The sequence below is a fragment of the Aythya ferina genome (assembly GCF_964211825.1).
Source record: "Aythya ferina genome assembly, chromosome: W".
NCBI lineage: Eukaryota > Metazoa > Chordata > Aves > Anseriformes > Anatidae > Aythya > Aythya ferina.
The window spans coordinates 1350435-1372323 of record NC_140313.1 but is presented as its reverse complement, the minus strand read 5'-3'; the positions used below and the strand labels follow the sequence as shown (position 1 = coordinate 1372323).

Here is a 21889-nt window from a genome sequence, read left to right as displayed (position 1 = left end):
CTCTCCTTGCACAACCTCCAGCAAGGTGCTTTGGCTGGAGGCCAACAAGGTTGCAAGCTTTCTCTCCATAAAATGACTAAATTACCAGGAATGACAGATGTGGGCCACTGCAGTGGTTGGAGATGGATTAAGAGGATGCCGGGAAGCAAGAAGGCATCGTAAAACTAGTTCTTGCTAAACTGGCAACTCTTTGACGTTTAACAGGGGCTGACAGAGCTTCAGGATTGAAATAAGCAGGATTGAGGGCCATAAAACTGCCAGTGATTTGGGATCCTTCGTGAAAATAGAGCCATGCTAAATGGCCTGCTGAACTGCTGATCTCGGGATTTGAGGATGCGAATCTGAGGGCCTTTTCTTCGATGGAAACCTTGGAGAAGAAGTCATTGTTGATGGGGAGAAGCTTGGGCTTACTTTTTACTATGAATTTTCCCCAGAGACAAATGTGAATGTAATTATTCAGAGACTAAAATGAGTCCTGGGCCAGGAATCGATGCTTCTGTTTTAAGCTGCAGTCATAAGGAATGAGTACAGGCTAAAATCATCCATAAGGGTTTCCCGAGGCTCTGTCCTGGCTGTAGCTTCCCAGGTGAGTGCTCACACCCTTTGCCCTTACCTGGGCTGATCTTTCCCCTCTGTCCTTAGGACGAAACTTTCCTGAATGCGTTTTGCCACCTAGCCGGGGAAAAGCGGCAGAGGAAACAGAATGGGAATCACTCCTCATTCAGCCTCATGCTAATGCAATTTCCCTTTTTGTTACTTTCCGCCTTTCCAGGTTCAAATTCAGCTGCAGGAGCTCTTATTAACATGGTAAAAATATCAGAAATATTTTAGGGGCAGCGTTCCCACTTTGTAGGCCAGGACTTAGCACCTCAGAAGAAAGCCACCAGTTTGCAGCCGAAGGTCAGACCCCAGGGGCAGAGCTCTGACAGGCTTTCTGTCTGTCCCCCAAACAGAAAGGGTTAATAAACAGAAAAATATCCCTAAATGTTTATCAGGCAGGAGTCTTTGGCAAAATTTTAGGACAAACTGCCCCCAGGTGAGGAGCTGAAAGCCACACGGGTACCGAAAAACACCTGGCAGAGTGTTTCACGTGCAAGTTTAGGGTAACTGCATCTGCTTGTGAATTTGGTTAGAACTGGTTAAATGACACAGGGCTGAGGAGAAATTTGGAAGCACTGCATCGTTCACTTTGCTATTTTTACCAAAATAGGAAAACCCTTGCTCAGGAGAGATTGATCTTTTCATTTAGCGTGCTTAAACTTGGCAAAGAGCAAACCCGCTCGGGAGGGAGATGCTTTGGGTCAGCGTGTTTACTTTTCAAAGAAAAAAAAGTAGGTTTTTGTGGTGAACGATGTCCCCTCGGATCGGTGACACCTCAGCGCCGGCCCCGCCTGAGGGGAGCCCGCTCCCGCCATGGCGGCGCCGAGCCTGAAGCGGCAGCGGCCCCTGGGGGCGGCCTCGGGCCTCAGCACAGCCCTTCAGAGCGTTTCCATTCCGCTTTTCTTCAACACCCTGACCTAAACTGCTGGTGTCACGTTGGGTATGGGGTTTTCATCAAGAAACCTTCAAATATTTACCTCACAAAGCAGTCCTCCGTCAGGGAGGGCTGGGGAGAAGCAGGAACCCAAGCGGTGGCTGAAGGGAACTGACGCATCCTTTAAAGAACTGTAGCAACTACATAATATATACATGCTCTAAATCATATTTATTACCGAAAAGTTCAGTATAAACCAGCACAGGAACAGGTCCTGCTGGAGGGAAAATCGGAGGGGAATATTGTGATAAATGTCACCATGAGCGGCACCGATTTAATGGCAGCAGCTCGTCAAGAGAGACAAATTTGTCTCTCGCTGCCCTACTTCACATAAACCCAGAGCTGAGCCCGTCCCAGACACTGGCAGCACGGGTGAGAAGAGCAAATCGTGGCATTTAAGCCGTCTTTTGGGTGCTCTTGTTCTAAAGAAACTGAAAGTAGAGGAAAAATGGGTTTTAAAACAGTTGTCTGGTTCTGAAAGAGGCCACCAGAGCTGTTCAGGGGCACAGGTGTCCACAACGGACTGCGTTTCAGAGCCCTGAGTGCTGTGAACTTTCTGAGTTCTCCAAATAAGCCCCTTAAACAGCAACTGAATCATTCCTGCTTTCTTGTTTTGACAACTGCTTTTAACATGAAGTGCTCGCAGTTTTACACACCAGCAGCTTATATCACTTGTCAAATCTATCTGTGACAGGATAAAGCTAAAAAGTAAGAGGACTAAACCGTCAGCCATTTTCTCCCTGAAGGGCTTTCCAACTACCTCTGGCAGCGGTGTTGCTCACCCAAACAAGTGACAAGGCATAATAAGGACAAGGAAACTACAAGGCATGGTTAAACCACTACTTTTGGGAGCAACTCTCCTCAAAGAGTTGGGTCTGCTTTTTGCTCTGACATGAAACATTTTAGCTGGGAAGAGCCTCTAAAGCCACTTCTGGGCCAGTTTTATTGGACTTCAGTCACCTAAGTGTAACGTCCTGGTATTTTCATCCCTAAAATGAGACTGCATTGTACGGCTACACGGGAGAAGCCACTCACATCCTCATCCAGGAGCTTTTGATCAGTAATTACACAAAACAACTCTGGAACTAGCACAGAGTATATATAAGCTTTTTTTTTTTTTTTTCAATCCAACTAATTATCTGTGGCAATATATATTTACTAGCCTTCCCCACAGTTCTACCTTCTGAAATGTACCCATCAAGCCCTTACCTTGTGTTCTGAAACGTTACTAGGCACTGCAGCACGGATGCATTTCCCCCAGAAAGGGCCAGCCCAGTGTCCTGCTGCTCTGTCTCAGCAGACAGAAACAAAAACGAGTTTCAGCACCTGCTGCATTCTGCACCGAAGCCACTTTCTTCCCAGTTTCACTTCAACTTCAGAGCAGAACTCTGTAAAGTCATGCCGGCTACTTATTTTTAGCACTCCTCTTGCTCAGGGGGAATGCAATTGTACTTCAGCTCAAGTGAAAAATCCACAACTGCTCCCGAGATCAGACAGCTTTCCCGAGGCAGTGCTCTGGGCAAAGACAGAACTTTTTGACATCCGCCCTTCCCAGCCTACCCAGCACCTGGCCAAGCAAACCAAATACGAGCAGGGACTGTTTTCACTTACTCTATCCACAACACGACAAGTTTTCAACTGATTGGAATATAATCTTTTATTTCTCTTTACAGTGATGACGGAAGAATGTACGGGTGTTTTCACCCATAGGTATAAAAATCTGTTTATATACAGAGTCACAATAATCTTTAATTGGGAAATCACTCTGTGCTCCTGATCCATCCTTACTAAAGACCACAGGAAAAAAAAAAAAAAAAAAAAACAACCAACAAATATTTAATACAGGCAATATAATTCCAGTAGGTTTGCAACCTGGCATCAAAAGCTCAGCTTTAGATTAAGGGTAATGTTTGATACTTAAAAAAGGACTTTAAGTCATAGGACACAAAATAAAGTTGCTTTTCAAATAAGATATATACATCAAAAATAGGAGTCTAAAAAAGGCATTGGTTTTAATGCTATTAGAAAGCTATATAAATGTGCATGGGTCCGTTTCTTCTTATAACGAAAGACCGAAGGAAAAAGTGCCTCTGGCTTTTGGGAATTTCCTCCTGGGACAAGTCAGTTAAAAGTACCTGCAAGAGAGAAAGAAAGAAGCCCTTTTGGAAAAGCAAAGGCAGGTGGTTGCATCAATTAGAGCGACTTTGTTTGAACAGTTACAGCTGTGCTTTAGCTCCGTATGAAGAGCACATTATAAATTGTTCCTAGTGAGTAATAAAAAAAATTAACACCACATAAGTAGCTGCTCAGTTGTTAAGACTCCTGCAAGCGCCTAGTTATTTTTTTTATTAAGCACAACCACAACACGACATGGTTTAAAGGTTCAACCTCTTCCACCACACACCCTCCTGCATTCCGGGGTGTTTCATTACAACCTAAAATCACTTTCTGGATTCTCATTTTTAAACACAGAATAATTAGTACATAAAAAGTTTCTTAATATCAACGGATCAGACTGGAAAATTAGTCTGGGAATTATTAGGGAAAAAAATTAGTAGGGAAAAGACTCATCTTTCAAGCTGCTTTACTAATCCACTTAAAACTCTTGTTAAAATTTATAATGATAGCCATTAGGACAGAAAGCAGGGGTTTTAGAGAATACAGCCAACACACTAAGTACAGGTAAATAGGTAAGGAGAGGATGAAAATCAAGGTCTGCTGATCCAACTGATTTCTACCGAGAACCGCAGCATCGGTGCAAAAATAACCACTTCTGTGACTCCATTACAGAGTAATTATTTCACGCTAAATTAAGGAGTTCAGATTGACAATTTGAGTCGAAAATGGCAAAGGTTCGAAATTTCACACCTTAAATCAGCGTTCTTGCCTGACTTCCTTTAATGTTACCCATAATTAGGCTTTTAGAGGAGAAATATTCAGGGATTAAGAGTCTGACAGTAAATATCTAGAACTTCAAGTAATTAGAAGGAAGGTTACTGGCCTGTTAACTGGGCTAAACAACACTGCCAAATAGCTCTCGTACACGACATAAAGAGCAAATTTACGTTGCACTCATTCCATAAGTAATAAAAATGTGCATTAGAAACATGAATTAACGAATACGTTAATTAATATTCGTAAGTATTATCCATTTAAAAATAAATAGAAAAGTTTTGGGAATTAAATTAAATTCGGAAGAGCAGCAGGACATTTACTTTGATCGCTTTACCCCTTTTTTCAGCACCTACTAAGCATTAAAAGATTCACCTGCAACGGTTTCCAGAGACTGGGCTTTTACCCTAAAGGATGAAAACCACTTTCTTCCTCCCCCAGCGATCTGCGTAGCATTCGGTGTGAAAATATTCATTTCTAAATATGCAAAACTGCCCCTGCTGATGCAGTGCACTAACAAACGTGCTGGGAGAACGTGGGGCTGCTGCTGCGTGATACTGGCGGATGCTGCTGCTGCTGGCGGATGAGATGGGGAAATCTGAGCGTGCCCCTCCTGGAGATCTGACTCACCTGATTTCTTTTTATGCTTCATCTCCGTTATCCATTTCTACCTCTAGATCTTTTGTCGTATCAGCCGCCCGTGACAGAATGTCTGCCATTAGTGCTTCCTCCAGTTTCTTACGCACTTGTTGCACCCGCTCTTCTTGTTTCCTGAAAGCAGAGAAGGGGCAGAATTGTCAATCCTTCAAGCATAATATCATCCTTGGAGCATGCTACATGGATAAACAATGTCTCAGGATTGTTTTTTTAACCCATACTGATTAGTTCTTTAATATATTACCTTCACATTCAAGTATTATCTACCAGACACTGATGCATTTTGGGCAGCAGCAACAAATGGTTGTTTCCCTGCTGAGCTATTTCAAACATCTTCCCTCAGATGTCTCCAACAATTTAAGGCATTTTGAGTCAATGTTTAGCTTGGAAGGTAAAATTTACCTTTCCTGTGTTACCTGAAAGCAAGGAGTCCTCTTTTGAAGTTTTCCCAAGAGAACACAACTTTTGCAAAAGAACATTTATTTTTTTTTTAAACTCGAAAATACACCTGTTCTATCAAGCTATGTTTTCTAAAAAATAAAAAAATATATATATATGCTTAAAAATGACCAGAACTCATCAGAAACAGGCACAGGCAGCACAGGAAAACATTTGTTTGAGTGCTGCAAACACCCTGCAGCTATTTAGGATGTCAGGACAGATAGGAAGAATATCAAATCTTCGAAGAGCAGGAGTGATATCTAGCGTGCTGCACAAGCCAGAAGCCTCTCAGGAGCACCAGCCTCTAAAGCTGTTCAGTTTTACCGCTGCAGCTACTGCCAGCACTTCGGAGGAGGCTGTCTGCTCACAGAGATAGCAAAAGAAGTGCAGAACAAACCAGCAGCTCGGTACAGAAATTGTTTTCTGTCTTCCAGCTGTTTCCTGTCGTTGTTTGCTGTCCTCCACGGACAGCTCGCTGTCTCCCAGAGCTGTTAAGTGTCAGTGCCCAGTGATCTTTCAGACCCCTGGGCAGAGAACTGAACCGAAAATGCCTTATAACCTGTTTTATTTCTCCTTCGTCACACAGAATAGCAACTTTGGTATTTGTTAATTGAATGAAAGCGATCCCAAGACCGCAAATAAGATGAAATATAACCAAAACAAGCCAAAAAGTTTCCTTCCTACCACCTCAAACCCAATATCCGTGGTATTTAACTCCCACAAGACACAGAAGTGCCAGCCAACGTCACGTATATTGGACCAGCTCCTGTTATTAAGGGCTGTTAAGGTTCCTGTTAGCAGGGCATGCGGCCTCCTCGTGAGATTCTTCTTCCTCACCTCCCAAGGTCAGGTGAAGACAGAGCTTTCCCAAGTTAGCTCATTCCCAAATCGTCAGGCAGCCAGTTAATCTCCCTGGCAGCAATAACCATAAAACAGCTCGCGGCACTTCCAGGCCTGAGCAGGCTGCTCTGCTAGCAAATGGATTTAAGCATTAAAAACCCAGCTCTGTTTATACAAGCAGTATTACTTTTAAAGCACGGGGAGCTGCCGAGAGCAAATATTTAAGAACCAACAGCAAAAAAAAAAAGCGTGCTACTAAGAAGTGCTCATCTTTAAGTAAAACGCTAAGGCTCAGACTATCTCCACTGAGCAGCTCCGCAGCCACATGCTCTTTTCAGCCTTCCTCCTGCCAAGACGCACTCCTCATCCTATAGTATTTATGCTATTGTCTTCAAAAGCAAGCGAGCGTTGAAGAGATGCTCCCCCTAACGCAGAAATTCATTCAAATTCCGACCATATTTTCACGGGAAAGCTGCTTCATGCAGCAGGACTGCGCATAAACGTCGCATTCAGGCGATTTCCTTAGTGCTCAGAATTAAATTCAGGTTTAGGGCCATCCGCTGACTCCCCACACACACAACTCTCCCAAACGTCATCTCACAAAGATCTTCTCTCCTCCCCTCTCAGCAGAAATTAACCACTGCTGGCACAGCAAATCTAAACAGCAATGACATATTCTCAGCTGCCTACTTTGCTGACATGCTCCCTATCAAACTCATCATTAGAAAACGGGGTCAGAAAGTTGATGCCATTGCTTATTTAGGTTTTTACCTCTCTGCAACGCAGAAGGGTGTGATCATTTTACCTTACAAGTTTCTTAATCATGAGGAGAGCTCAGGCTGCAACAGCATCCTCTCATTTCCTCCCTTTGGCACTTTGTAGTTCTCGTGGCTTTGGTCTGCCACACAGAGCAAGATTTGTGCAGGGCACTGAGGAATATCGTGAGCTACCAAGCTCCAGCTGACTAGCTTGGATCGAGGTTCAAATAGCTGAAGACGACGGCATGCTTAGCTCCAAGCTAAGCCGACTTGGAGAGCCCTAAATTTGAATTACTCTCCATCCCTGTCTGATGTTAAATGCCACTTGGCTTTTGGACAGATTAAGAGGTAATTTTTCTTACCCACTACCGCGCAGAGCGTGACGCTGCCAGACATACTTCATTTATCGCTATGCTCTGGTGAATTTAGCAGGTTACGGCTGCTTACAAGGAAAAGCAGAAGTCCTATTAACATGCAATTTCAACAGGCCATTTGTCAAGAAACCTGAGAAATCTCAGGAACAACACCTAATGGGCAACAGCGATCGTTCAGCAAAGAACCTAGCCTGAGCAAGAGAAAGGGCTCTTGAAAACCAAAAGGTAGGATTTTCAGAAACTAGGAGAGCAATCCCTCTGTTCCTTTCAGAGGATGCCATTCCCCGATCCACCCCAGAAGAGGAAAACTAGTTAAAGCTTTTTATCTAATAGAGACTCAAGGATGTCACCCCGAGCCTTTTACAGAAACGGAGATAACTCAATAGTGCGGTTACAAAAAGAAGATAACGATGTGCAGGTCAGGAAAAAAAAAAGCTACGAACAAGCTGTGAATCAGCAATCTCAAGATAAATGATCTCGGACTCGTATGGGAGAAGCCAGTTTACAGGGAATACCAGAAGCTTGCCTAAAGAGACCAAGATTGACACGTAAACACCCCTGGGAACAACACCATGCTCATTTTACACCCTTACCTTGCACAGGACTAGCATTTAGAAGCCGTATCCCACAACTGAAAAATGTTAAGTGCTTATCCCTGCTGATATGGAAGCGTGGTTAATTCTTAATCATGCATTTAGAGGAGGAGATTTAAAATGTTTGCTGAACTGAAAGATGAAATTTTGTATTTTACTCTGCTTACGAAATAGATTTATCATCATTACATGACCATGAATACTTCAAATTAAACGTGATTCAAGCTGGCAGCTATTTTCAGAGAATCCAAATGTTCCTTGGGCTCCAGCAGCCTCCCCTTTTCTTGAAGACTCGATAAAAGCTCACCTAATGTCATCGTCTGTGACTATGAAAGCTTTGCAGAGGGGTTGAGATGTGTTGAGCCAGACGGCTGGGTTCTTCTCCACCGCTGCGGAGAGCTGGCCCGTGATGGGTGCCGAACTGGTGTGCAAAGCGCTGGCAACAGCCGACAACAAGGTATCGTCGTTGTTACCTGGGCCAACTCCTAAAATAAGGATAAATTCTATAAAAAACAGCTTTGCAGTAACATTTCACAAGGCAGCTCACCGCCAGAATTGGCTGGATTTTTTTATTTATTTTTTTACTTGCAATAGCAATTACAGCATCATGATTTTTTTAATAAAGCTGATCACATCGTCGATTTATCAGTCACGTCCTCAAACAGTTCATCTGCAACTTCACCATGTTAACCCACACCAGCAGTCTCTGCTTGAATCCTACAAGGTGTTAAGTTTGAAAAACGCCCAGTGAAGATTTTTACAGCCCTCAAGTTCCTGCGAAAGTCTCCTAGGCAGCGGAACAACGTTATTAATTCTGACCAGCGATTTGATCATATTTTAGATCAACTTTCACCAGCGAGAGTACAGTTCTGCAGTGTGGTTTATATTAACTGCTAAAAATAAAGAGAGTTTTGGAGGTTGAGGTATTTTGTCAGCAAGCACATTTACAATTTGAAGTTTACTAAATCTGATGGGAAACTGAAACGCTCGTTCAGAGCATCTAAAAGTCTGTCCCTGTTAAGCCCAAGCTGCTTTGTGAATCTGAAGTGTGAGCACAGTACCTTGAAGACCCTTGGGGAGCTCCATGGATTTTATGATTTGTTCGCTGACATCCGACGCGCTGAGGCCTTGTAGCCTCTTCTCCCAGAAAAGCTGCAGAAGAAAACGAGATCCCCGTTAGAATACGAAATAAATCAGCTCATGGAAATAAACTGTGCTCAGAATCAAAGGAACATCGGAACAATATACAACACGCAGCTTGCAAAGGTATGGAAAAGTGAATATCCTATCTGCTGCTGGAAATCTGTGTGATGCTGCAGGTTACAGCAGCACAGATCACCAAATGAAGCTGCCCAGCAGCTGTACCCCCTCAAACCTGCACTGGCTCCACGACCTGGACCTTTCCATTGCTGTGTAGGTAAATCCTGACTTTTCTAGGAACAGGATCAAATCTTTTCACTTTTAGGAAGGTAACACAAACTAAATTCACATTCTCTTTCTGTTGTTTAGTGTATTAGCTGGGAACACGCTTCACATTTCTCATTTCTTGATTTAAGGGAGGTTTTTTTAGTGATACAGATTTCCTTCTTCGCTCCTACCTTATATGTCCGAAGATAAATCCTGAAGTTCTGGGCTGCAGATTGACCGTGACTATTATTTTAAAAAGACCTTTTTTTATCTAGCAAGACAGCGATGGAAGCTGGTTAAAAAGGGATTAGCTTCCCATCTTGAAGCCTGTAGGACTTCAGAAAGCTTTTGCCACTTCACGTACAAGATGCAGACGCAATATTCAGCCACAGAAGCGCGCGTTCACGCGACCGAAAAAGATCCTGCGAGGCTTGAGGCACGGAGCATCTGCCTCTTCAGTTACAGCCCTAAAAATAGCTTACATTATTTAACCTGCACCTCTCTCAGCGTTACGGAGCCGGGGAAAAGAAGAGGAAAGAAACCTCCAATTCACCCCGGGGAGCACCACGAGGAGGATCCGCTCCTCTCCTTGGCTGCCTGCTGAGGCTGCACCAGCGCAGCCAGAAAAGCCAGATCCACGCCTCCGGGAGAGAGGCATTAGCAAACATGCCCCTGGTAGGCAGTGATGAGAATCCTGATGGGAGCAGGAGGAGGAAGGAATGAGAAAAGGACCGCATTTCAAGATTCATCATTCTTACGGCGCGATATTTCATCACTAATGCAGAACGAATAACCCTTCCGAGCATCCATCCGTCAGTCAGGGGCATTGGTCCTGTTGCAGGATGAAAAACGGCCCCATTGCAATTTCTCCCGAAGCCTGGGCGTTAGGAAACACACGCGGCAAAGAGCCTAAAACCCAGGCAGTGCTTGAGCGGGCTGGGTTCAGACCCAGCCAGCAGCCAAGTGCCCCATTTCCTGGGAAATTAGTCAGCGTGCGTCATGCCAGAAGTGACCCCTTACGCAAGAACATCCTGCAGAGGGAGAACTGCATCCCTCAGCACCCAAACTTACTCTCTGGAGGGCAACCCGGTGTTCTTCTGATATGGGAACGCCGTGCCAAGGTCCCCAGGGTGGAGCAGCCTTTTCTTTTCACTTCCTTGTTCTTCTGCGGCCCGATAATGGTAGCCCTGAGCTGCAGATGTGCTGCTGGAGTCCTTTGTTTGGAGAACGGTAAAATATTGCTTCCTCCACCATTGGTTCTTTTTATCATTTATCATTTGGGAACTGCTCATCTCAATGCTGTTGCAAGCGATTCGTGAGGAAATACGATTATAAAGTGGGCTTTTCAAAACGTCCGTGGAAGATTTTTAAATGGATGAGAATTCCTCCAAAAAGCTGGAAAACTTTTCATCTTTTTACAGCCTGTGAGTTGCTCAGCTCTCCTACACCCATCATTGCCAAACAAAACGTCAGAGCTTCTCGACGGGCTTGGGAGGTGGAACTTCACCTCCTCAGCTTCCTTCCATCCCTCTTTTTTGATAATTCTAACAGCCATCAACCAACAAGCTTCAGTTTTCCAACCCAACCTGATTTTGGATCCTAATCTTTTAAGTTCATCCGCAGGAAATAAAATTGCGTCTATTCGACATCCGGCCATTTTTCGGGTAAATTAGGCTTTTGAGACTGCACCTATCTTATGCAAAAAGTGACTGTGGTCGCATTTAGCTTGTGATCTATCGTCTTATTCAATAATTCATCGCAATACAATCCACGGCAAGTATCTATAAAGTCTGCTAAGGATAAGATAGACTTTCAAATCAATTGCGAAGAGAACTTTTGGCCTGAAGACAGATTATTTTATAGGCAAATCTAACAGGTTTATCCTCAGGTGGTTTTATAAAGTGAATACCGGCAGGTTTATCCTCAGGTGGTTTTTTGAAAGGTGGCTATCTGCCATAGCACTAGAGGAATCAGATCACACAGTATTAACTGATTACTTGCTCTTCTTGAAGGAAGCTTCAAAGAGGAGGCTGGATGCGTTTTAAACAGTTGATCCATGCTCACGGATTTATTTTTTTTTTAGCCAAATGTATCAGGAAGATAGAGCTGAACCTTTTGCAAATTCGGTTTTATAATCACCACTTAAGTTAGTTTATTTTACTAGCGTGGTTTCAAGCTCTCTCTATCACCATAAGCAACATTATACAGCAGAATTAACAGGTGATTAATCAAGTCCTTGGCAGTCTGAGGTCCTTTAACTCAATACCTCAGGTATGCTACACATCTGGGGAGTGAACTTGGTGAAAAAACTTCTGAAAAAGGCCAGTAAGCGTGGAACAATGTGAACCAAGGAGCTCGAAAACATGAAGAAGATGTTAAGTGCTCTACATAAGACACAGACCTATGGCCTGCGAAAAAAAGTCTGATTTCAAGAAGAAATCTGATTTTCAGCACCGCTCCATTCGATCTGATTAGGTACAGAATGCTTGATGTTCAGTTTCAGCAAAGGCAACCTGACTTTTTAAAATCCAAACCATTACTCTGAAATTTATCAAGAATATATCATTAGGAGGCTAAACTTTTTTATTCATTTATTTTTTCCTTTGCAGGACCCACTAAAAATCTGACAGGGTTCTTCTTCTTATACTGGCTTATTTGTGGACGCTGCAAAGAAAAAAATAACCACAGAAATAGTAAGGAAACCTATGCTAAGTAAGCTTATGGAAAACTAAAATACGTTTGAACAGGATGATGCTTCAAAAAGAGATGTGAAAGCACTTGGAAGAAAATTGCAGTGAAGGCTCCTAGATTTTCTACTTAGGAATTTAACAGATTTTCTGATTAGATGCAAAAAATCTGAGAAATCTGCTGGATTGATTGGTACTGGTGTTGGAACAGAGGCCTCTTAGGGGAAGACGACTTAGAGAAGTCTTGTGCGTATCAGAAGACCCTTTACGAAATGCACGCACACACAACTCGAGTACTTCCAGAATTCTCCAGAGCATTGCTACTCCTTCTTGGATGAAGTTCTCCGCTCTGATGATCAGTAATCTATGAAAGTCTAAAAATCTGAAAGCCTTTAAGATGCTGTCTCGCAGAGCAGTTGCTTGAAAAAGTCTTAGACAAGCTTGTGACGCTATTTGTGTGCAACTAAACATCGCGCTGAATACGTGGAACCAGCAGTTGCTTTAATTGACAGCTTTACCTCCACCCAGATCCCAGGCAAGCTGTTATCTTTCCAGGAACTACCACAGGGTTTAGTGCTTAAAGAAGAGCTGCTGCCAAACGCCTTCCCTGCCAACACTAATAACCACGTCTGTTCGCTCCCAGGTCACGAGAAAACTCCTGACTGCCAAAGGAACTCCAATGCTCGGTTCTTTTCAGCTCTACCTAAGGAGGAAGGCCAAAGAGAATCTGCAGGGAACTCTGGTGAGGCTGTCTTTTCAAAAGGGAGGTATAACAGGTACGAGTGAAGCGAGGCTTTTGGAGATGTGTATCTAGAAATACAGAAGGAAGAACCCCGTCAGGGATTTGGGGCCAAGAATTGAAGAAACGGGGAGGAATGACACTGGAAATGGTAACTGAGTAAGCTTTACATACACAAAGGCAATAGTCAGTGCTTCAGCAGTTGATTATCCAACACTGATTTAACGTCTACATATTGGGAGGTTTACATGTCTGAGTATAAGAGGAGGAGGATGCACGTAGGGATCATTTATATGAGGAGAAATAGAGTTTAACTGGAAGAGAACTCAAGGCTGCACTTGTCTGACAATTGTATCTCAAGTGCTCCAAGGTGTCGGTTTTATTCCTTCCGATTTCTTTTTTATTTCTGTTTCCTTTTTATTTCTTGTATTTTTTTATTCTTTTTACAAAGAATAAAATTTTCCAGCAACTTCACTCCTCGCCCTGGTTTTTCTATTTTATCTCAACTGATCGCACCAAAAAAAAGAATCCTTGCTTTTTGAAAACCAAGCAAAAGACCACATCCATTAATATTTACAATCCAGATAGTAAGTAGAGCATCCGAGTGAACTTGATGCTTTCAAACAAGATGTGCATGTCTGTGTATTTACATACCTTCAGTTACCAATGCCTAAAGAAATACTGATAAATGTGTGATGGAAATCTGTGTGTGAAGAAACCAGATCACTGGAAATTGTTTATGGAATCTGGCAATTCGCTTAAGATTCTCCAGGAATTGACGGCGTATCTACACTAAACTGCTTTGTTCCAGATTTTTTACTGGAAGTTTAATTCAGAACTCATTGAAGCTTTACGTAAAAGGCAACTGTGACCAACTATTCTCTCCCTTCTCCACGTTTCCCACCTGCGTCAGTCACCATGACAAACATAAGATCTCAAAGCAGCATTTTAGGTTGGGGAAAGGCAAAAGAGTAAGACATTTCAAGGTTTCCTTTAATATTAGACATAAACTATTCTCTATTCAGTGCAAGTAGAGTTCGCATTTCTTCAAATGAAGCAAGACATTATAGAATAAAAATAACATTTTAAGTGTCCTCTTCTGAAGATGTACTCTTGCGAGCAAAGGGAAAGGATGCTGATCAAACCCAAATGCTGACGCAGTGATCAGCAGACATGGATTTCTTGAAGATCTTGCTATAGCTTCACCTGCTAGAACTTAAAGAAGCAAAGATTTAACTTGGGTGGGTTTGAAAACTGACTATTCCTCAAGTCTTTCCTGGAGAGTCGTTCTCAAAAGACAAGGGATGCATTCCAGATGGTTTCAGTTCACTACGTATTTCAAGCAAAGATTCTGGAAGAAAGAAAACTGGGAGGAAACAGGCAAGCACAAGAGGATTTGAAATCCATCAAGATACGGATCGCCAAACATCCACGTCTCTTGCCACAAAGGTGCCGTAACTTTCTTACCCTTCAGTGATTACTACTGGTTCAGCAGACATCCTAACACACCAAGTGCAGTGGTTTAAAAGGAAAACCCAAAGAACGTGAAGAGAATCAATAGACACATGCAATTATGCATCTTTAGGATCTGAACGTGATACACTTACATGGCCCCTGTTGAACTTCACGGGACCAACAGTGAGGTTAGCTGAGGCCTTCAAATCTTGCTAAAAGACATCTCAACAAGATGATCCCATACGGCTCGATATTTCTTCCTTCTCTTTCTCACCTGAATTTAGAGGATGCAGAGTCTAAATTCCTTATGTTATTTCTAACGAGAACAGCATTCAAGAGGTTTGAAAGTTCAATATTAGAGACAGCCTGAGTTTCAAAGGAAACGTTGTTAAAAGTTAGCGACATACCAACGTACAAAAACGTGAACATGCCTCTGCATTTTCTTCTCATCCCAGAATAAGATGTTTCAGTTTGATGAGAGCAATGCTATGACTCCAAAAATACACATCAGACTTACAAAGTAACACCTAAATCCTATAAACACTGTTATGTAGCTGATTATTCCTTCCACTAAATTTCCTTTTCTTCTCTGCTCTTCTCCCCATAAAAAACAAAACTGAAAAAGCATCGTGTGAAGAGGTGATGTCATTGATATAGAGAAAAGCAGCTAAAAAAAAAACTTGTGTAAGGTGAGTTTAAGTCACTGTGCTTTGCATTTGTAGTAGTATTATACTGAAAAAGAGGGATTTCAGATAATTTTAAAATTGATTTTGCACAAAGCTCTTCTATATAAAAGCGATAATAGCTCTTGATGACAACTGTATGTTTTATAGAGACTTCAATTAAGAAGCTGCACATGAAAAAAGTTTTGTATTTGAGGTCCAATTGTGACAACACAGCACATATCTGCAATTCAAGAGGAATTTTTCTGTCAAATCTGAATGAAGTTTTGGATTAAGCAAAAATAATCTCCATAAGAACTGACTTATTTCTGGATTTTAATTGTGTTTATTACAGCATATTTCCGTAAGTAACCATGGAAAGCTGCGATTGAAGCGCAGCTGAAAATACTTTGATTTTCAGCTTGGAAATCACAATATTTTGATTTTCAGCTTGTCTCAAATGTTGCACAGTAACGACGGAAAGAGATGAATTCTTACCTGCCGTGGCTGTTCCGTCACTCGCTGCGGATCGGATCTCACTTTGTTACTAGGATGGTTGGTGACTTTGGTGACGGGCTGCTTGAAAATCGATGCAGTTTGTCTGATGGGCAAAGTCGTATTCAAGTCTGGTTTTCCCTGTGTAAAAAAAAAATTTAAAAAAAAAGGTGAATTAACAAGAGATAACACATAAAATTCCTACAAATTAACGTTGGATAAACCATCCTGTACTGACGAGCAAAAGAAAGCAGCTTTTTCTGGAGTAAAGATTTCCCTGAAATGCTGTACTTAACTAACCTTTGCGGCCACCCAACTTTTAAAAAAAAATGTACCACTTAAGCAGCTCCCCACGTTCTCACCTTCTCTGGAAGAAGCACACTGCTTCAAGAGTCCACCTTTTCTTTTAGTAAATGATAAATGTCATTTGTGCAAGCGACTTACATGCTGAAAACAGACAGCTTCGTGAAAATACGCTTGTAGTGAATAGTTTAGAGAGTCCCACATCTTAAAGGACAGCAACTTGCTAGTTAATTCATCACAGATTTCCTAAGCGATTCCTCCATAATACAATTTTTAATCCAGTGCAGTAATTCGTTCTGGAAAGAAACTAAAACTATATAAACTTCAGCAAAGCCTTTTGGCAAAGCTAGTTTTTATCAGGTTTGTTAACAGATGGTTCCCTTGCACCAGATAGAACAGTTCCCCAGTAAGAGCTTGGCACATACAGAACCCTCAGACCCTTGGAGATACTACAGAAAGGCATTTAGACATCGGTACTAACACCACCAGATGAATCATTTGGGATGGGGAAGTCCCTCCTAGACCCCAAGACTGCTGAAGACAAAAGCACATTAACCTACACACCATTCAGAGTCTCTGAATGGATCTATCCAAGAGCTACCTGCAAGTTTGAAGTGCCATGCCAGCAGAACCATCCCCTAAAGCTTTATTTTTTTTGTAATCTCATTTCCCAGAAGTCCTGAAGACCAGTCAGACCTCTCTGCTTCTGCATTTTGCCTTGTTTTCCCTGAAATAATCCCCGTTTTTCCTGGGGTGTCACTGGCAAGACACGTTCTTACATCCACATAAGACACTGAAAATAAATATCCTATAATACATAAGTCCCAATTAACACGTACCAAAAAGCACCTTCATGTTTTGTGAGACTGTCTTACAGATAGATCTATTTTTTGACACACAAAAATGGTTTTGTTTTCTTAAAAAATACTACTATTTGCTCAAAAGGAAGAAAAGTTCTTGCCCGGTATTTCAGACCTTAGAAGAAAGTTTTATAATTGGCTTTGAGCTCACTGGATAAAAATTGCACGGTGAACGTTGATAGTGGACTACAGCCAAAGATCACATTAAAATGATTTAAAATTAAAATGATTTAAAATTATTTCTACCAAGAATCTCCTAGCTCTGTGTCATCCTGGAGAGGTTGCAGAAAGAGGTTTCCCCACTTGCCTCTCCCCACACCCAACAGATGAGTCAAAAAGTTGAAAAAACAGCCAATGTAATAATCATCGTGGCTTGTGAGGACATACGGCATTAAGTGCCTTGCCTGCGGGAAGGTTTTCACGTTGAAAATTACTTTCTGCACACTTTCTGTGCAAAGATATTCTTTTGATGGCTGGTTTATAGGTGTTACGCTGCACACATACAGAAAGAAGGACTTCACACGCTCCCTCTCAAGGACAGAAGCGTGCTAAAATGCTGGGCATGTTGATGATGGAGGATCCACCCCGTCAGACTGACCTAGCAAAGCGCTGAAAGAGGGAAACTCTTAAAAGAAAAAGTTAGAAATAAGGAGGATATTTTTAAAATAAGAATTTAAATTGAGACAGGTGTAGTGAAAAGACTTACTGGTTACTAATATGTTAATAAACCTGAGTCTCTAACAGTTTTAAATTCATTTTTATACAGATCATTACAGAATAGCCACAGTGAGTATCTAGCTGTCATCTGGACGTGTGTTTAGCTTAGAAACTTAATGATTTTTAAGAACCAGAGAGCACACTCTTGTTTAACAGTGTCTTTTATGAAGTCATCTCGTCCAAATTGCGTAATCTAAATACTGAGGGTTTGAAGACTGAGATTTAATTCCCGTTTCTAAGCCCAAGAAATTGCTTTTTTTATCATAAAGTTCTTTCCAGGAGAAAAACAAGGAATTCCTCCACCTAATGTTAAGGAATGCAATTGATAGGAAAGAGAAACAGAGAAATGCTTCATATTTATCTCAGTATTACCTAAATGAAGGGATGGTTGCAGTACTTCAGGCCTGATTTTTTCTCCAGATGGCAAAGAAGGTGATTTAGCAAGAGTACCACACACGTTCCTAGCTATTTAGCATTATGACTCAATTCACACACTCATTTTTAAGCTCTCTCTGTAGCATTTGGAGAATCTTTGCTTAATATCGATTCACTCAGCCTCTGAGGAAAGCCAAAACAATTTTCCAGAGCAGCAGAAGTATGCTAGAACACAGAACTGAATCCTGAAAGAGTTCTAGAAATAGATTATTTTCAACTGAAGTCTTTCTGCTTCTATTCCTACCACTCCTTGAAAAACACCTTGCAGTTTTATAGGTCCCCTTTCTTCATTTCCAGCTAGAGCAGTCAATTTGTTTAGATATAATACGGCTAAAAGCACAAATTCCCATGGAAGTCATCCTCAGAAATCCAGGTATCTGTTGTTTCTCATTCATAAACTCACAGCTAGAAGCCAGTCCCCATGTTTTGTAATATTATTCCTGCTTTTAGCAGGAATATGTCCCTCCTATCAAACATGGGGCCCATGGTGAACCCTCTGACAGAATCTCTGATTGATGTCTAATGAAATCTAATGTTAGACTTCTTCCATATATATATATTTTTTTTATATTTAAAGCAGCTCTGATGAGCACAGAACCACCAAGCAGAGCCAGACCAGAACCTTGACAGACTTTATTTCTCCTCCCAGCTTCGCCTTCCCTGATCTTGTGACATCGAGTTCAAAGCCATCCGTGAAGCTTTGAAGTCCATGCCTCCAGGACATTCTCTGCAGCAGCATCAGTAGTCGTGGTAAAACAGCTATTAAAGCTCACAAACACAATAATATGACAGAGCCACCCACAACATGGGGGGTAAATCTGGTTTAGCTGACACTTCTGGAGCAGAGGCCTTGGTTTCAAGTTCCTGGAAAAAAAACCACAGGTTCCTTTTGTCCTGTAATATGACTTAAAGGGGAATTTTTAAATTATACCCATTAAACTAACTTTAAAAAAAATTAAAAAATTAAATTCCTTCAGGCAGTGTGAGAACTTAAGTTCAGCTACATTAATGATCTAGCCCCGAGAATTAAAGCAACACCCTGATGAGTAATGAACTATCCAGGAAATGCCATTTGAAGGACTAGATGTCCAATCTACTCTTTAATCAGAGCAACGTACTCGAAAGTGGCCATTAGGATAAATTGTTTAAACTAAGAACAGATCAAATCCCAAGTAGTATAATTGTACTCGTTACTGTCTTACTTTGTTTCCCCTCTCATCACACTCACATCTGGGCTTGCTGGTCTCCTAACCAAGCGGTCACTGGGAGTGCTGAACAACAAATAAACTCCTTAGGACAGAAACTCGCTAAGCTCATCTATCTCCAGCACCTGCAGATGGTCAGAGTTAGAGGGAAAAACCGTAAGTTAACAGGAAAGGACGGATGTTCAGAGAAACTCTTTTTTTCACAACAAACCATAAACGAGATTTGTTCCTGACACGGGAAGAGCTTCCAATCCGTCTTAAAGAAGGCAGTGGCAGCAAACATCCCTTGATGTACAGCCAACACCTCTCCTAAAGCACAGAGGACTCTTCTGAGCCTTCTGGCCAAAAGACTTTACACATTTCAAGTGCTCAGACACAGGTTCACCACCTGAAGTTCGCCACGTTGAGCTTTAAGCACCCCTACAAAACTTCAGCATCCAGAAACCCAAACCTGTGGGAGTTACATCACTTGCTCACTAACAAAAATCTTCTGCTCTAGGAACGATAGCAATACATTAAACAGCAGAAACATCGGTGTCCCCTGTTCGTTTTTATCCATTAGGAGCATCTTATTTATTCTCCAGTAACAGTTTCCAAAGAATTCCAGTCCTCTACCTTTTTGAAGACCTATTTCCAGAAGCATCAACACGCTCCCATCATGAAAACATTTTAAAAACTCGATATATTTCCTGGCCTTTCATATCCTAAGAAGCCATCTATCATCGGATAGCATGTTAAATAGTAGCCTCTATCATGGCGTACGTGAATGTCAAAAGTGAAAAGCATTTATTAGCATCTATTACCCTCGGTTCCAATTCGAACCAGGAGAGGTTCCCCTGTCAGTTCTGACATTGAGCTCTAAGCTGCTTAAGATGAGAATCTCCCGAGTTAGAGGTAGGGCAAGACAGCGTTTCCATCCACCAGATGCATCAATCTAACCGTCTAGACACGTCGCAGAAAGAAGGCCAGAGTCTTATTTTGATATTCGTTCTTGGAACAGAAGGGGAGCCAAGGAGTTTAGAAACGTTCGTGGCGAGTTGTTTGTCCAAAAACAAACAAGCCATAAAACATGAGCAAGTTTATACACAAACATGCCTACGCACGGCTCGCCTTTATGGTCCCTCCAGCAGCACAGCTGCACGGCGGACTACAAGACGACCACAACCAATGTTTTGCACTGTCTGGTGGAAGGAAGAAAGCATAAACTTCAGGATTAAGCTGAGGTCCCCTTTTTAACTATCGCGGAGGCTGCAGAAATTCTTGAAAGCTCATGAGCCACACAGTCATCCACTTTCAAATAATAAGTGTTATTTACCTAAAAAAGAGAAAGCGTTAATTTATTCTAATCTGATAGTTAAAGAGTTACTGCGAACGACACCCAAAATCACAGCAATACAAAGTTAGCACAGTCTCGTCTGGATTTTATATACCAAATTTTGCAATTTCTGCCCCTGCAGACTGCCCACCCAAAACGTTTCCTTGGAGTAGCCCCAATAGCTGTCTTAATTTGAAAGCCTCCCGTCTGCGGGAAGGAAATGAAAGAATCTGAAGGCATGACTTAAATAAAAAGCAATCAGCATGAAATGTTTGGGTCACAAATTACAAGCGGCAGATGACCAAAAATGACAGTGCATGAGACACAGCTAAAACTCGTTAGGTATTTTCAGACACTACTGCAAATTAGGAAACCTCAGAGAAATAAAGCTCTTTCAAAAGAAAAACGTTGTTACCGAAATCCTTGTGAACTTGTGAGAACTGTTGTACAAGAAATCTATATTTTGTTTAGGAATAGAGTATCTGAGGGTCTGATAAGTTTATGTCCTGTCCTTACATGCTACAGCCGTTATTTTACTGCTCTATGCTTCAGACTTTCATTTTTAATCTACCTTACCCATTCTCTTCAGTACTCAAAAGGGCGTGTTTGTCCAAAGAGAACTAAGACAAGAAGAGAACAATCAGATCAATTGACAAAGGCCCAATCAAGCAGAGAAATATCTGGCCTTGTTTGGCTCCAGACATTCAGATTTGTACAGATAAGCTGCCTCAGAAAACAAGCTTCCTGGCACATACTCAAAATGTGAACTTTTTCGTCTCAGAACAGGAAGATGAACATAGAATTTAGGAATTTTGAAGCCTTGCACAGAAGAAACCGACGTCAACAATCCTAACTGTTACCGTTTAGAAGAACATTACTCAGGCAGATGACTAAAACTTCGAGCTCTTTATAGCCTTTAGCCAACTTCTGGCTTACTCAGACCTTTGTTTCATACTTAACATCACCTTGGTATTTTCTGGTAGTAGCAGAGCATTCCCTCTATTTAAAAAATTTGCATCTCTACCACTACGAAAAATTAAACATACACGTACATCTTAGAAGCAGGCTGCTTTAAAGCAGAAAAGAAATTGCTAAATGAACTACAGGAAAGGAAATTCTTAGGATATCCTTAAACACAGTATTTTACTAACAAACCTTATTTTGATTGAGAGAATCATTCCTTAGTCTCTGTTTGTTCTTCTGCAATTTACTGGGCATCATCTTTCCCGTTCTGAAGTCAAAACTGCTGAGATCAACAGTGTTTCCCAGGTATCTTGCCAACTGAGGCTTGCTTCTGAACTTCTTACCACTTGGACTAAAAAGAAGAAAACACTTTAGTATGTTTTGTTGTACAAGAGGACACAACCTTGACTTCTTACAACAGCTTTTACGCCTGGTTAAAGATCCAAAAAGTTTCCATTAGCTTTATTCCACGTGGCACGGTCATTGGTGTGGGGGTTAGCGATGGCACAACTGCCCGATCCCTGCATACATCCAATCCCCTCCTTGGCACGGGTTTT

General features: G+C 41.8%; 1 protein-coding gene across 1 annotated transcript in view; it reads right to left on the bottom strand.

The window, feature by feature from the left end:
- Positions 1-3364: 3364 nt before the first annotated feature.
- Positions 3365-21889, bottom strand: part of LOC311426526 (methyl-CpG-binding domain protein 2) — a 27977-nt gene continuing 9452 nt past the window's right edge. Inside the window, exons 2-7 of the mRNA XM_084502941.1 lie at positions 21525-21684; positions 15538-15675; positions 9151-9241; positions 8397-8574; positions 5057-5197; positions 3365-3669 (exon numbers count right to left, since the gene is read on the bottom strand). Of these exons, the coding sequence (XP_084359067.1) occupies positions 5068-5197; positions 8397-8574; positions 9151-9241; positions 15538-15675; positions 21525-21684 (697 nt within the window). The 3' untranslated portion in view covers positions 3365-3669; positions 5057-5067. The remainder of the gene's footprint in view (positions 3670-5056; positions 5198-8396; positions 8575-9150; positions 9242-15537; positions 15676-21524; positions 21685-21889) is intronic.